The sequence below is a fragment of the Balaenoptera borealis genome, assembly GCF_965194805.1.
Source record: "Balaenoptera borealis genome assembly, chromosome: 3".
NCBI lineage: Eukaryota > Metazoa > Chordata > Mammalia > Artiodactyla > Balaenopteridae > Balaenoptera > Balaenoptera borealis.
This window is the reverse complement of record NC_138866.1, coordinates 135,819,129-135,836,614: the sequence shown is the minus strand read 5'-3', so window position 1 is coordinate 135,836,614 and position 17,486 is coordinate 135,819,129. Positions and strand designations below refer to the sequence as shown.

Sequence of the window (17,486 nt, the reverse complement as noted above, 5' to 3'; positions counted from 1 at the left end):
GCAATCAGTGACAGCTCTACTTCTTCTTTTCTGATTTGGATTCCTTTTATTTCTTTTTCTTCTCTGATTGCTGTGGCTAAAACTTCCAAAACTATGTTGAATAATAGTGGTGAGAGTGGGCAACCTTGTCTTCTTCCTGATCTTAGTGGAAATGGTTTCAGTTTTTCACCACTGAGAACGATGTTTGCTGTGGGTTTGTCATATATGGCCTTTATTATGTTGAGGTAAGTTCCCTCTATGCCTACTTTCTGGAGGGTTTTTATCATAAATGGGTGTTGAATTTTGTCAAAAGCCTTTTCTGCATCTATTGAGATGATCATATGGTTTTTATCCTTCAATTTGTTAATATGGTGTATCACATTGATTGATTTGTGTATATTGAACAATCCTTGCATTCCTGGGATAAACCCCACGTGATCATGGTGTATGATCCTTTTAATGTGCTGTTGGATTCTGTTTGCTAGTATTTTGTTGAGGATTCTTGCATCTATGTTTATCAGTGATATTGCCTGTAGTTTTCTCTCTTTGTGACATCCTTGTCTGCTTTTGGTATCAGGGTGATGGTGGTCTCGTAGAATGAGTTTGGGAGTGTTCCTCCCTCTGCTATATTTTGGAAGAGTTTGAGAAGGATAGGTGTTAGCTCTTCTCTAAAAGTTTGATAGAATTCGCCTGTGAAGCCATCTGGTCCTGGGCTTTTGTTTGTTGCAAGATTTTTAATCACAGTCTCAATTTCAGCATTTGTGATTGGTCTGTTTATATTTTCTATTTCTTCCTGGTTCAGTGTCAGAAGGTTGTGCTTTTCTAAGAATTTGTCCATTACTTCCAGGTTGTCCATTTTATTGGCATGTAGTTGCTTGTAGTAATCTCTCATGATCCTCTGTATTTCTGCAGTGTCAGTTGTTACTTTTCCTTTTTCATTTCTATTTCTATTGATTTGAGTCTTTTCTCTTTTTTCTTCATGAGTGTGGCTAATGGTTTATCAATTTTGTTTATCTTCTCAAAGAACCAGCTTTTGGTTTTATGGATCTTTGCTATTGTTTTCTTCATTTCTTTTTCATTTATTTCTGATCTGATCTTTATGATTTCTTTCCTTCTGCTAACTTTGGGGGTTTTTTGGTCTTCTTTCTCTAATTGCTTTAGGTGTAAGGTTAGGTTGTTTATTTGAGATGTTTTTTGTTTCTTGAGATAGGATTGTATTGCTATAAACTTCCCTCTTAGAACTGCTTTTGCTGCATCCCATAGGTTTTGGGTCATCGTGTTTTCATTGTCATTTGTTCCTAGGTATTTTTGATTTCCTCTTTGATTTCTTCAGTGATCTCTTGGTTATTAAGTAGTGTATTGTTTAGCCTCCATGTGATTGTATTTTTGACAGATTTTATCCTGTAATTGACATCTAGTCTCATAGCATTGTAGTCAGAAAAGATACTTGATACGACTTCAGTTTCCTTAAATTTACCAAGACTTGATTTGTGACCCAAGATATGATCCATCCTGGAGAATGTTCCATGAACACTTGAGAAGAAAGTGTATTCTGTTGTTTTTGGATGGAATGTCTTATAAATATCAATTAAGTCCATCTTGTTTAATGTATCATTTAAAGCTTGTGTTTCCTTATTTATTTTCATTTTGGATGATCTGCCCATTGGTGAAAGTGGGGTGTTAAAGTCCCCTACTATTATTGTGTTACTGTAAATTTCCCCTTTTATGGCTGTTAGCATTCACCTTATGTATTGAGGTGCTCCTATGTTGGGTGCATAAATATTTACAATTGTTATATCTTCTTCTTGGATCGATCCCTTGATCATTATGTATTGTTCTTCTTTGTCTCTTGTAATAGTCTTTATCTTAAAGTCTATTTTGTCTGATATGAGAATTGCTACTCCAGTTTTCTTTTGATTTCCATTTGCATGGAATATCTTTTTCCATCCCCTCACTTTCAGTCTGTATGTGTCCCTAGGTCTGAAGTGGGTCTCTTGTAGACAGCATATATATGGGTCTTGTTTTTGTATCCATTTAGCCAGTCTATGTCTTTTGGTTGGAGCATTTAATCCATTTACATTTAAGGTAATTATCGATATGTATGTTCCTATTACCATTTTCTCAATTGTTTTGGGTTTGTTATTGTAGGTCTTTTCCTTCTCTTGTGTTTCCTGCCTAGGGAAGTTCCTTTAGCATTTGTTGTAAGGCTGGTTTTGTGGTGCTGAATTCTCTTAGCTTTTGCTTGTCTGTAAAGGCTTTAATTTCTCTGTCAAATCTGAATGAGATCCTTCCTGGATGGAGTAATCTTGGTTGTAGGTTTTTCCCTTTCATCACTTTAAATATGTCTTGTCACTCCCTTCTGGCTTTCAGAGTTTCTGCTGAAAGATCAGCTGTTAAGCTTATGGGGATTCCCTTGTATGTTATTTGTTGTTTTTCCGTTGCTGCTTTTAATATTTTTTCTTTGTATTTAATTTTTGATAGTTTGATTAATATGTGTCTTGGCATGTTTCTCTTTGGATTTATCCTGTATGGGATTCTCTGTGCTTCCTGGACTTGACTATTTCCTTTCTCATATTAGGGAAGTTTTCAACTATAATGTCCTCAAATATTTTCTCAGTCCCTTTTTTTTTTCTTCTTCTTCTTCTGGGACCCCTATCATTCGAATGTTGGTGCATTTAATGTTGTCCCAGAGGTCTATGAGACTGTCCTCAAGTCTTTTCATTGTTTTTTCTTAATCTGCTCTGTGGTAGTTATTTCCACTATTTTATCTTCCAGGTCACTTATCTGTTCTTCTGCCTCAGTTATTCTGCTATTGATTCCTTCTAGAGAACTTTTTATTTCATTTATTGTGTTGTTCATCATTGTTTGTTCGCTCTTTAGTTCTTCTAGGTCCTTGTTAAATGTTTTTTGTATTTTCTCCATTCTAGTTCCAAGATTTGGGATGATATTTACTATCATTACTCTGAATTCTTTTTCAGGTAGACTGCCTATTTCCTGTTCATTTGTTTGGTCTGGTGGGTTTTCACCTTGCTCCTTTATCTGCTGTGTGTTTCTCTGTCTTCTCATTTTGCTTAACTTGCTGTGTTTGGGGTCTCCTTTTCGCAGGCTGCAGGTTCTTAGTTCCCATTGTTTTTGGTGTCTGTTCCCAGTGGCTAACGTTGGTTCAGTGGGTTGTGTAGGCTTCCTGGTGGAGGGGACTGGTGCCTGTATTCTGGTGGATGAGGCTGGATCTTGTCTTTCTGGTGGGCAGGACTGCATCCGGTGGTGTGTTTTGGGGTGTCTGTGACCTTATTATGATTTTAGTCAGCCTCTCTGCTAATGGGTGGGGTTGTGTTCCTGTCTTGCTAGTTGTTTGGCATAGGGTGTCCAGCACTGTAGCTTGCTGGTCATTGAGTGGAGCTAGGTCTTAGCGTTGAGATGGAGATCTATGGGAGAGCTTTCGCTGTTTGATATTACGTGGAGCCGGGAGGTCTCTGGTGGGCCAATGTCCTGAACTCGGCTCTCCCACCTCAGAAGCACAGGCCTGACACCCGGCCAGAGCACCAAGACCCTGTCAGCCACACGGCTCAGAAGAAAAGGGAGAAAAAAAGAAAGAAAGAAAAAAAGGAAATAAAGTTATTAAAATAAAAAATAATTATTAAAAATTTAAAAATTAAAAAGTAATTAAAAAAGGAAAAAAAAGACAGGAAGAAGAGAGCAACAAAACCAAAAAACAAATCCACCAATGATAACAAGTGTTAAAAACTATACTAAAAAAAAAAAGGACAGACAGAACCCTAGGACAAATGGTAAAAGCAAAGCTATAGAGACAAAATCACACAAAGAAGCATACATATACACACTCACAAAAAAAGAGAAAGCAAAAATATATATATCTCATTGCTCCCAAAGTCCACCGTCTCAATTTTGGGATGATTCATTGTCTATTCAGGTATTCCACAGATGCAGGTACATCAAGTTGATTGTGGAGATTTAATCCGCTGCTCCTGAGGCTTCTAGGAGAAATTTCCCTTTCTCTTCTTTGTTTGCACAGCTCCTGGGGTTCAGCTTTGGATTGGCCCCGCCTCTGCATGTAGGTTGCATGAGGGCATCTGTTCCCACCCAGACAGGATGGGGTTAAAGGAGCAGCTGATTAGGGGGCTCTGGCTCACTCAGGCTTGGGGGAGGGAGGGGTACGGAGTGCAGGGTGAGCCTGCGGTGGCAGAGGCTGGCCTAACGTTGCAGCAGCCTGAGATGCGACATGTGTTCTCCTGGGGAAGGTGTCCCTGGATCACAGGACCCTGGCATTGGCGGGTTGCACAGGCTCCCGGGAGGGGAGGTGTGGACAGTGACCTGTGCTTGCACACAGGCTTCTTGGTGGCTCCAGCAGCAGCCTTAGCGTTTCATTCTCATGTCTGTTGTCCACACTGATAGCCGCAGCTCGAGCCCGTCTCTGGAGCTCATTTAGGCGGTGCTGTGAATCCCCTCTCCTTGCACACCCCACAACAATGGTCTCTTGCCTCTTAGGCAGCTCCAGACTTTTTCCCGGACTCCCTCCTGGCTAGCTGTGGTGCACTAGCCCCCTTCAGGCTGTGTTCACGCAGCCATCCCCAGTCCTCTCCCTGGGATCTGACCTCCGAAGCCGGAGACTCAGCTCCCAGCCCCCGCCCATCCTGGCGGGTGAGCAGACAAGCCTCTCGGGCTGGTGAGTGCTGGTCGGCAGCGATCCTCTGTGGGGGAATCTCTGCTTTGCCCTCTGTACCCCTGTTGCTGCGCTCTCCTCCATGGCTCTGAAGCTTCCCCCCAGCCACCCCCGTCTCTGCCAGTGACGGGCCTTCCTAGTGTGTGGAAACTTTTCCTCCTTCACAGCTCCCTCCCAGAGGTGCAGGTCCTGTCCCTATCCTTTTATCTCTGTCTTTTCTTCTTTCTTTTGCCCTACCCAGGTATGTAGGGAGTTTCTTGCCTTTTGGGAGGTCTGAGGTCTTCTGCCAGCGTTCAGTAGGTGTTCTGTAGGAGTTGTTCCACATTATCAATGTATTTCTGAGGTATTTGTGGGGAGGAAGGGGATCTCTACGTGTGGAGGGGACCTCCACAGATGGTTCAGTGTTCACCCAACATTTTTCATTCTCTCCCTTTCACCGCAGCATCGCCCAAGCGCTCAGCCTGTGAGCGACCCGGGGAGCAGACAAGCCTCAAGGCCTCCTCTTTCAACTTGTGGCGGAGGGAGGTAGGGTGAATTTTAGAGTGAAGAAATTAGGAAACTTTGAAATCTGTCTGCACTCCTGGACTCACAATGAAAGATAAACATTTTTTCCTTAAAAGAAAGAAATAGAGATATGAGCTCTCTCAAGAATAAGTCTAACTTATTATCCGTCTTCTTGCACACTGAAATGCCAGAGAGGAGGAGGGGGGTGGGAGGGGGAAAACTAGTTCCATAGTGAAACAGATCAACAGAGGCAGGCATGAGCAGTCTGCACGGCTGTTTCTTTCCCTTGTAAAGCGCCGAGTTTCCAACTGCGATTAAAGATGCCCACCCAGGCTGGGCCTCCACGGATTCTGCAGGAGGCAGGCTGGGTCCACTGCCTGGAGACACACACCAAGGGCTGCCTGCCGCCTGGGCTGAGCTGGCTTTGGTTTGTGCAAGGCTGCCATCGTGTGGCCGCCGTGGGTATCTCCCTGGGAAAACTGCCCATGCTCTCTGCAAATCTAAGATCACCGTTTTCTGCCACCAGCCAGAAGGAGGGCTCAAGATATCGATTACGAGGAAAATCAAGTTCTAAGGTTCCCATCCAGGTCTGAATCTTCTCAAAAATACCAGATGCTGAGTCAGCCTAAAACTCTGAGGGAAAATCTGTCTGAGGTGCAGTGCATAGCAATGAGTGTCACCACCGCTGCCAGACATTGAACCCCTAAGGCAAGCTTCTGCATGACCCTGGGTCCCCAGTGTCCTCTGCCCACCTTGCATCTGGTTTTCTTTACTGAGCAGGATTTTAAGGTTCATCCATGTTGTAGCATGTATTAGCACGTCATTCCTTTTTATAGCTGAAGAATATTCCATTGTATGGATATACCACATTTTGTCTATCCCCCCTGCCAATTGATGGATTTTTTTAGTTGATTTCAGTTTTTGGTTATTATCAACAATGCTGCTATGAACATATGTGTACAAGTTTTTATGTGGACATATGCCTTCAGTTCTCTTGCATATATACCCAAGAGTGGGATTTCTGGATCTTACAGTAAGTTTGGGGTGGAGCAGCCCACAGGGCACGGGCCCAGGATCTGGGGATACCATTCTGCCAAGTAATGACTTCCCTGTGAATTTTTCTATATATATTCATTGTAGAGTCAAATAACTTCCTCCCCGTTAACTCCCTTTAGATGGGAATAAAAGGACATGCATTTATAAAACACAACTATTACTACTGCAACACTGAAAGCAACCAAAGGAAAAGCAGACAAACTGGACTTCATCAAAATTCAAAATGTCACACTTCAAATCACATCACCAAGAAAGTGAAAAGACAACCCATGGAATGGGAGAAAATATCAATATTTGCAAATGATGTATGTGATAAGAGACTTGTATCCAGAATATATAAAGAACTATTACAACTCAAAAATAAAAAGACAATCCAATTAAGAAATGGGCAAAGAACTGAATAAACATTTCTCCAAAGACATAAAAAGGCTGACAAGCACATGGAAAGTTGCTCCACGTCACTAGTCATCAAGGAAATGCACGTGAAAACCATTATGAGATACTAGTTCTCAAGCATTAGGATGGGGCCATAATCACAAAGATAAAAAGCAAAGAGTGCTGGCTGGGATGGGGAGAAACTGGAACACTCCCCTATTGCTGGAGGAAATGTAAAATGGTGTATCACTTTGAAAAATAATTTGGCAGTTCCTCAAAATGTTAAAAATAGAGTTACCATATGACCTGAAATTCCACACTTGGGTATAGACCCAAGAGAATTGAAGGCATATGTCCACATAAAAACACAATGTTCATAGCAGCATTATTGATGGTTGCCAAAAACTGACATCAACCCAAAAGTCCATCAATCAAGAAATGGATTTGTAAAAAGTGGTATATCCATACGGTGGAATATTCTTCAGTTATTCTCATACATGCTACGACATGGATGAACCTTAAAAACGTTATGCTAAATGAAAAAAAGAAAAGAGAGATGCAAATGACCACACGTTGTATGATCCCACTTGTATGACATGTCCACAATAGGCAATTCTAGAGAGAGAAAGTAGAATTTGTGGTTGCCTAGGGCTGGGTGGTAGGTGGAAAGGGAGAGACTGCTAATGGGTACAGGGTTTCTTTTTGAGGTACTGACTGTGGTGGTGGTTGCACAACTCTGTAAACATACTAGAAACCACGACAGTATATACTTTAAAAGAAATAAACTTGATGGATTGTAAATTATATCTCAACAGAGCTGTTATATAATAACAGGCAAGAACATGGAGGAACGGAATAATAAATTTTAAAACAGTGATTTAATAAAACAACACACCAGAGAAGCAGAGTCAAGATGGCGGAGTGGGAGGACGCAGAGTTCACATCTCCCCACAACTAGGGCATCTACCAGACACGGGTGGGGACTCCAACGCCCAAGGAAGAGGGAGGAACCCCTGAGTGACCAGGTAGGATGTGGGGGGGAGTGAGGAGGGAGGAGAAGTGGAGATCAGACAGGACTGGCACCCCTGAGGGGTGGCTGGGAGAAGGGAGGGGTTCCCACACCTGGAGGGACCCTCGGAGGCTCAGAGGATCAGGGGGGAGTGTGGCTAGCGTTTCTCCTGCCCATTTGGGCCCCGAGAAGCCTGCAGGGGTCCTGGGCCTGGTCCTCCACCCTCCGAGACCCCCTCTGGCAGCATGGGTCCTAGGGGCATAGGAGGGACAGAGGAGGGGGAAGAGGAGGAGAGGCAGATGAGGTGGGGGTACCCACCAGGACCAGAGGATCAGGGAAAGTGCAGCTGGTGTTTCCCCCACCCACTCAGGCCCTGGGAAGCCTGCTGGGCTCCCAGGCAAGGTCCTCCACCCACCAAGGCACCCTCCGGCCGTGTGGGTCCTAGGGTTGTGGAGGTGTGCGGGGAGAAGAGAAGAGGCGACTGGGGAGGGACCCTCCAGGATCGGAGGATCAAGGGAGATGCAACTACTTTCCCCTGCCCACTCAAGCCCCGGGAAGCTTGCTGGGGTCCCAGGCCGGGCCCTCCGCCTTCCAGGGCCCCCTCCAGCCCCATTGGTCCTAGGGGCGTGGGTGGTGGGGAGGAAGAAGAGGAGAGGCAGATGGGGAGGAGCTCTCTGGGATCAGAGGATCGGGGGGAACGCGCCTAGCATTTCCCCTGGCCACTCAGGCCTAGGGAGCCTGCTGGGGTCCGGGACCTGATCCTCAGCCCTCTGAGGCCAGAGGCACTCGTGGGCCCCACCGGCTGTGCTGAGCCTAAGCCCCGCCCCTCACCCCCACCCCCAGGGCCTTTTCCTGCATGTGGGTCCTAAGCTTAGACCCCCTCCCACCGCCAAAGCCCTGCCCCCCACAGCCAAGGCCTTTTGCAGCTTTTTGTTTTTTCCTCCTTTTTGCTACTGTGGTTCTGTTTTACCTTCTGATTGTTGTTTCATCTATATTTATTTTTTCTAACATATCTGTTAGTCTTCTAATCTTATTTTATTTTTTACTGTTTGTTATTGTTCTGCTTTTTTTTTTTTTGGCCACCCTATGCAGCTTGCAGGATCTTGGTTCACAAGACGGGGGTCGGGCCTGAGCTCTGGCAGTGGGAGCTCTGAGTCTGAACCACTGGACTAAAAGAGAACCACAGACCCCAGGGAATATTCATCGCAGTGAGGTCTCCTGGAGGTCCTCATCTCGGCACCAAGACCCAGCTGTACCCAACAGTCTACAAACTCCAGTGCTGGAAGCCTCAGGCCAAACAACCAGTAAGATAGGAACACAATCCCACCCATCAAAAAAAAAAAATGAGATGACAAAAAAGTATGTTACAGATGAAAAAGTAAGGTAAAAACCTACAAGACCAAAGAAGAGGAAATAGGCAACCTACCTGAAAAACAATACAGAGTAATGATAGTAAAGATGATCCAGAATCTCAGAAATAGAATGGAGGCACAGATTAAGAAAATACAAGAAATGTTTAACACAGATCTAGAAGAACTAAAGAACAAAAAGAGATGAACAACACAGTAACTGAAATGAAAAATACACTAGAAGGAATCAATAACAGAATAACTGAGTCAAAAGAACGAATAAGTGAGCTGGAAGACAGAATGGTGGAAATAACTGCCAAGGAGCAGAATAAAGAAAAAAGAATGAAAAGAATTAAAGACAATCTCAGAAACCACTGGGACAACACTAAACGCACCAACATTCGAATTATAGGGGTCCCAGAAGAAGAATAGGAAAAAAAAAAGTGTCTGAGAAAATATTCAAAGAGATTATAGTAGAAAACTTCCCTAACATGGGAAAGGAAACAGCCACCCAAGTCCAGGAAGCGCAGAGAGTCCCAGGCAGGATAACCCCTAGGAGAAAAAAACCAAGACGCATATTAATCAAACTAACATTATATTCAAAGAAAAAATATTAAAAGCGGCAAAGGAAAAGCAAAAAATAACATACAAGGGAATCCCCATAAGGTTATCAGCTGATTTTTCAGCAGAAACTCTGCAGGCCAGAAGGGAGCAGCAGGATATACTTAAAGTGATGAAAAAGAAAAACCTACAACCAAGATTACTCCACCCAGCAAGGATCTCAATCAGATTTGATATAAAAATCAAAAGCTTTACAGACAAGCAAAAGCTAAGAGAATTCAGCACCACCAAACCAGCTTTACAACAAATGCTAAAGGAACTTCTCTAAGCAGGAGACACAAGAGAAGGAAAAGACCCACAAAAACAAATCCAAAACAATTGAGAAAATGGTAATAGGAAAATATCGATAATCACCTTGAATGTAAATGGATTAAATGCTCCAACAAAAAGACACGGACTGGCTGAATGGATACAAAAACAAGACCCATATATCTGCTGTCTACAAGAGACGCACTTCAGACCTAGGGACACATACAGACTGAAAGTGAGGGTATGGAAAAAGATATTCCATGCAAATGGAAATCAAAAGAAAGCTGGAGTAGCAATACTCATATCAGATAAAATGGACTTTAAAATAAAGAATGTTACAAGAGACAAGGAAGGACACTACATAATAATCAGGGATCAATCCAAGAAGAAGATATAACAATTATAAATATTTATGTGCCCAACATAGGAGCAGCTTAATACATAAGGCAAGTGCTAACAACCATAAAAGGGGAAATCAACAGTAACACAACAGTAAGGGACCTTAACACCCCAATTACACCAATGGACAGATCATCCAAACAGAAAATAAATAAGGAAACACAAGCTTTCTAAATAAACAGAAAATAAATAAGGAAACACAACAGACCAAACAGATTTAATTGATATTTATAGGACATTCCACCCAAAAGTGGCAGAATACACTTTCTTCTCAAGTGCACACGGAACATTCTCCAGGACAGATCACATCTTGGATCACAAATCAAGCCTCAGAAAATTTAAGAAAATTGAAATCGTATCAAGCATCTTTTCTGACCACAACACTATAAGATTAGAAATCAATTACAGGAAAAAAACTGTAAAAAACAAAAATACATGGAAGCTAAACAGTACACTACTAAATAATCAAGAGATCACTGAAGAAATCAAAGAGGAAATTAAAAAATACATAGAAACAAATGACAACGAAAACATGAAAACCCAAAACCTATGGGATGTAGCAAAAGCAGTTCTAAGAGGGAATTTTATAGCAATTCAATCTCACCTCAAGAACAAGAAAAATCTCAAATAAACAATCAAATCTTACACCTAAAGCAACTAGAGAAAGAAGAACAAAGAAAACCCAAAGTCAGTAGAAGGAAAGAAATCATAAAGATCAGAGCAGAAATAAATGAAATAGAAAAGAAGAAAACAATAGCAAAGATCAACAAAACTAAAAGCTGGTTCCTTGAGAAGATGAACAAAATTGATAAACATTTAGCCTGACTCATCAAGAAAAAAAGGGAGAGGACACAAATCAATAAAATCAGAAATGAAAAAGGAGAAATCAAAACTGACACCACAGAAATACAAAGAATTAAAAGTGATTATTACAAACAACTGTATGCCAATAAAATGGACAACCTGGAAGAAATGGACAAATTCTTGAAAAAGTACAATCTCCCAAGACTGAACCAGGAAGAATTAGAAAATATAAACAGACCTATCACAAGTAATGAAATTGAAACTGTAATTAAAAAATCTTCCAACAAACAAAAGTCCAGGACCAGATGGCTTCACAGGCGAATTCTATCCAACATTTAGAGGAGAGCTAACACCCGTCCTTCTCAAACTTTTCCAAAAAACTGCAGAGGGAGGAACACTCCCAAATTCGTTCTATGAGGCCACCATCGCCCTGATACCAAAACCAGACAAAGATGTCACAATAAAAGAAAATTCCAGACCAATATCACTGATGAACATATACACAAAAGCAAAATACTAGCAAACAGAATCCAACAACACATTAAAAGGATCATACACCATGATCAAGTGGGATTTGTCGCAGGAATGCAAGGATTCTTCCATATATGCAAATCAATCAATGTGACACACCATATTAACAAATTAAGGAATAAAAACCATATGATCATCTCAATAGATGCAGAAAAAGCTTTTGACAAAATTCAACACCGATTCATGATAAAAACTCTCCAGAAAATGGGCATAGAGGGAACCTACCTCAACATAATAAAGGTCATATATGACAAACCCACAGGAAACATCATTCTCAATGCTGAAAAACTGAAAGCATTTCCGCTAAGATCAGGAAGAAGACAAGGATGTCCACTCTTACCACTCTTATTAAACATAGTTTTGGAAGTCCTAGCCATGGCAATCAGAGAAGAAAAAGAAATAAAAGGAATCCAAATTGGAAAAGAAATAGTAAAACTGTCACTGTTTGCAGATGACATGATACCATACATAGAAAATCGTAAAGATGCCACCAGAAAACTACTAGAACTAATCAATGAATTTGGTAAGGTTGCAGGATACAAAATTAATGGACAGAAATCGCTTGCATTCCTATACATTAACAACGAAAAATCAGAAAGAGAAATTAAGGAAATAATCCCATTTACCATCACAACAAAAAGAATAAAATACTTAGGAATAAACCTACCTAAGGAGGCAAAAGATCTGTACTCAGAAAACTATAAAACACTGATGAAAGAAATCAAAGATGACATAAACAGATGGAGAAATATACCATGTTCTTGGATTGAAAGAATCAATATTGTGAAAATGAATATACTACCCAAAGCAATCTACAGATTCAATGCAATCCCTATCAAATTACCAATGGAATTCTTCACAGAATTAGAACAAAAAATTTTACAATTTGTATGGAAACACAAAAGACCCCGAATAGCCAAAGCACTCTTGAGAAAAGAAACCCAGAGCTGGAGGAATCAGACTCCCCAACTTCAAACTATACTGCAAAGCTACAGTAATCAAGACAGTATGGTACTGGCACAAAAACAGAAATATAGATCAATGGTACAGGATAGAAAGCCCAGAGATAAACCCATGCACATATGGTCACCTAATTTATGACAAAGGAGGCAAGAACATACAATGGAGAAAAGACAGCCTCTTCAATAAGTGGTGCTGGGAAAACTGGACAGCTACATGTAAAAGAATAAAATTAGAGCACTACTTAACACCATACACAAAAATAAACTCAAAATGGATTAAAGACCTAAATGTAAGACTGGACAGTATAAAACTCTTAGAGGAAAACATAGGAAAAACACTCTTTGACATAAACCACAGCAAGATCTTTTTGACCCACCTCCTAGAGTAATGGAAATTAAGACAAAAATAAACAAATGGGACCTAATTAAACTTAAAAGCTTTTGCACAGCAAAGGAAACCATAAACAAGACGAAAAGACAATCCTCAGAATAGGAGAAAATATTTGCAAATGAAGCAATAGACAAAGGATTAATCTCCAAAATATACAAACAGTTCATGGAGCTCAATATCAAAAAATCAAACAACCCAATTAAAAAATGGGCAGAAGACCTAAATAGACATGTCACCAAAGAAGACATACAGATGGCCAAGAGGCACATGAAAAGATGCTCAACGTCACTAACTATTAGAGAAATGCAAATCAAAACTACAATGAGGTATCATCTCACACCAGTCAGAATGGCCATCATCAAAAAATCTACAAACAATAAATGCTGGAGAGGGTGTGGAGAAAAGGGAACCCTCTTGCAGTGTTGGTGGGAATGTAAATTGATACATCCACTGTGGAGAACAGTATGGAGGTTCCTTCAAAAACTACAAATAGAACTACCATATGACCCAGCAATCCCACTACTGGGCATATACCCTGAGAAAACCATAATTCAAAATTCAAAAGGACATATGTACCCCAATGTTCATTGTAGCACTATTTACAATAGCCAGGACATGGAAACAACCTAAGTGTCCATCAGCATATGAATGGATAGAGAAGATGTGGTACATATATACAATGGAATATTACTTAGCCATAAAAAGGAACGAAATTGGGTCATTTGTAGAGATGTGGATGGACCTACAGTCTGTCATACAGAGCAAAGTAAGACAGAAAGAGAAAAACAAATATTGTATATTAACGCATATCTAGAAAAATGGTACAGATGAACCTATTTGCAGGGCAGAAATAGAGACACAGATGTAGAGAACGGACATGTGGACACAGGGCGGGAAGGGGAGGGTGGGACAAATTGGGAGATTAGGATTGACATATATACACTACCATATGTAAAACTGATAGCTAGCAGGAACATGCTATAAGGCACAGGAAGCTCAGCTTGGTGCTCTGTGACAATCTAGATGGGTGGGATGGGGGAGGGAGGGGAGGCCTAAGAAGGAGAGGATATAGGTATACATATAGCTGATTCACCTCATTGTACAGCAGAAACTAAAACAACATTGTAAAGCAATTATACTCCAATAAAAAAATAATAAAATAAATTTTTTAAAAATAAAAATAAAACACACCATGCACAGCCTCTCTGACAGTCCTCGTGCACGCCTGCCACTTGGAAGGAACCCTGCAGAGAGCCCCACACCGACAGGGCTGTGCTCTGCCAGGGAGCGGCTGCTCTGAGCTCCACCATGCTTCCCTCTAACGCCATGTGATTTGTTCGTACATCTTTAAATGAATTACATCAACACATCAGTTTTTCTTCCTTGGGAGGATTCTCTTATTGATAGTAACTTCATCAAACCCCTGAGCCACTTTGATCAGTTCATTTCCTCGTAAATAGAAAGCACCAGTGATTTATCTCAAACAGTGAAATGTTCACAGCTCACATTTACACCACGTGTGAAAGGTTACATCTGACCTCACACACAGCAGCCCCTCGGCTACAGACTTGAGACCACTTGTATGGCTGTGCCTCCTTCCCAGAGAGCCTACGTGCACTGTGGGACTTCACGTCTCCGTATGGAGCTCTAAACTGTTTCTATTCAGTTGGACTCGTCCCTCTTTCTAACGAATGTAAGAGAGACAAGCGTATTGGAAGATTCCAGGAGGGACCCTTCCAGAAAAGAGTTTCCTTGAGTCCAGGGACCATGCTGCACTTATCTGTATGTTCCCTGTGCCCGGCACAGGGCTTGGCCCTGAGCAAGCACACTGAATGTCTGTTGTACAGCAGGATGGATGGATGGATAGATGTGAACAGATGAGTAAATGCGTGGGTGGGAAGATGAGCGGAGAGATGGAGGGAGAGAGCAAGAGAGGGACAGGGAAATGGATGGGTGGGAGGATGGATGGATGGATGGACACATGGGTGAGTAAATAAGTAACAGAGGTCCCACCCCATGTACCCTTTAACCACTCAGGGAAGCAGCAAGTATCTTGCCAGCGCTCGGCAGCAGTCGTCTTCTTCCCACCCCCGGCCTCCAGGACAGACTTCACTATATCCCTAAAAGGTTGAAACTGTCCTTCCACCCACCTCTCCAGGGCCTAGCAGCAGAGGAACAGAAGGAAGGTGTCACCCCTCACTCCTGAGGAAGCTCAGGGAGGCCCAGCGGGTGACCAGTGCTTAGAGGCCACGTGGGAAGGAGGGGACACCTGAGCTGAAACCAGATGTGTAAGCAGGAACGAGCCTGACGTGTGTGCGTGTGTGTGTGTGTGCATGCAGGAGGGAGTGGGGAGGGAGGGGAAGGCACAGACCCCCAGCAGACCCTAAGTGAGACTCTGGTGTGTCTGAGGATGGGGAGGCCCAGGCAGCCAGGAAACAGAAGACAGGGCGGGCGAGCCCAGAGGCGGGTGCGGCGTCAGCGGGGCCCTCTGTGACAGGCCCTGGGTGCTGCAAAGACAGTGTCGAGCCACAGAGGGGGTGGGGTGTCCTTGGTGATACAATCAGGTTTGCATTCCCCAGAAGTCAAGGCGGCACTTGGGTTGCCCGCCCCAAGACGACCTGACCAGCCTTCCCTGGAAAGAATCCTACTGACCCTGGGAGAGCCCACGCTGACTGCGGAGAAAGCCCATCCCGCTCTCAGGAGACAGGCTCTGAGACCTCGCGAAGCTGCCTGGACTGTGCCTTACCCTGTGAACAGGCAGCAGCTCTGGCCACGACCAGCCTCGCCTGTCCTCACTGAGGTCCGGGGCACAGGAACCCTGACGGCGGCTGGGCACGTGCCGGAGCAGGGCTGTGTAGGTATGTAGAAAGGGGGGCTGCTGTCACGTGCGGGCCAGGCTGTCACCTTTACAGTCACCTTTATTAGCACAAGACTGTCCGCTGAAGGCACCAATACTATAGAAGGGCCATCAGCCCGAGGTCCCCTCCGGCGGTTCCCTTGGGAAGTAGGTGCTGCTATGATCCTGGCGCCCGCCTGGGGCCCGCTCTGAGCGCCTCCTGCACCAGCCAGACGTGAGCCAGAGGCCTGGGTGTGCACCAGGCAGCCTGGCCCTGCCCTCAGGGAGCTTCCGACGTGGCTGAAGCTTCTCCAGAAAGAAACATGTCTCCTTGGAAACCCCTCTGGTGTCTGGGGTCTTGCAGTTACAGCAGGGCTGTCGTGGGCAAACCCCAGAGGGACTTCTGCAGTGTGGACGGGGCAGCCCTGAGCTTTCTTGTGCTGAAGAAAGAGGCGTAGTCATGTGGCTCCAGTGAAGTCTTTACAAATTCATCCTGAGCAAGAGAAACCATGTTAGGTTTAATGAATGGGCTTCTGAAATCTGAGCGTGGGAAAATGATTACTTGCCCCTGTACAGCGCTTTCGGATTAAATGAGGGGCTTCTCAGGCTTCCCATCACCTGAGCCCGCACATCAAGCCTGAGGTAGGAAGGTCTGTGTGGTCATTTGCTCCTCAAATGACAGCACGGCAAGGACAGAGGCCAGCTCCCAGCGACAGGAGCATGGAGTGGCAGGTAGCTCTCAAACCCATGTCCGCTGGAGCCTAGGCAAGCCTCTCAGTGGACTCAGCTCAGCCTCTGCGAGTCAGGGGTTAGGAGCTGGGACGCTTGTGCTTCCGCCACGACCCTGGGGGCAGCCCGGCATCCACCGCCATGCTCTTGGCTTCCTTCCCCTCCTGCTCAGCCCAGCATGCTCTCCCAAGCCACCCAGCTGCTTCTGTCACTGCGCAATCTCGATCATTCTTCTCCAGTTCTTCTCCACTGATCCTCTCCTGAAACCAGAAAAGAATCAACATAGCATCCCAATTAACGCTGGTCTGGCTGCGCCCTGCACCGCGAGCTCAGAGTCAGAGCAGGCGAGCCAGGTTCACACACCAGGCCAGCCACGGGGACACCGTGTTCTGTACATAAGATGCTCTGAGCACAGATTTACTGATGGGAATATATGTTTAGTGGTGGGACATTAAGTCCTGGCCTGGGGAGATCCAAGAGAGAACAAGGCAAGCAGGCACTACTACAAAAGTGGGGAAGCACAGACTTCCCCAGACACACGCCCGCAGGCATCAGGTCACACTGGGCACCTCCTGCTTCCTCTAACGGCCTTCAAGGTTTAAAAGGAGAGTCAGAGATTAGCACAGAGGCAAAGCACACACTCGGTTCAGTAGCCTGACAGCCCATCTTTCCACTGTGACCCAAGGAACAGGAAGGCCCTCCTCTGCCAGATGGCTAGAACTGATGTCAGACACCAGTCAGCTTTTCTAAGATAATCCAGCACTTTCTGCGATGTTTTATGCCTTTGATGTTGAGTCTTCTATCCCAGAACCATCTGTTTTCCAAGATAAGCAGCATTCCCCACAAAATGCATTTGTAAGTTTTGGAGTTTAATGTCATTATCGATTCTTTAGGGATTCCAGAGCAAAGGCCCTTCCATGCCAGCAAATGGACGTCAGCACAATCACCTTGGGTGGACAAGTGTCTGGCTTGGCCTCAGGAAAATACTCGTGGAATCATATCACTCCAAAA

The 17,486-nt window shown here is 43.8% G+C and overlaps 1 protein-coding gene across 9 annotated transcripts in view; it reads right to left on the bottom strand.

Annotated features, from left to right (window-relative positions):
- Positions 1–7,454: 7,454 nt before the first annotated feature.
- Positions 7,455–17,486, bottom strand: part of LOC309626422 (protein FAM169B-like) — a 91,443-nt gene continuing 81,411 nt past the window's right edge. For 5 of the 9 annotated variants that reach the window (XM_082387108.1, XM_082387109.1, XM_082387102.1 and 2 more), the window contains one exon: positions 16,101–16,735. In XM_082387108.1, coding sequence (XP_082243234.1) covers positions 16,556–16,735 — 180 coding nt within the window. In that variant the 3' untranslated portion in view covers positions 16,101–16,555. Of the gene's footprint in view, positions 16,736–17,486 lie in introns of all 9 variants that reach the window. The other 4 variants (XM_082387105.1, XM_082387107.1, XM_082387106.1 and 1 more) reach the window with 2 other exon arrangements.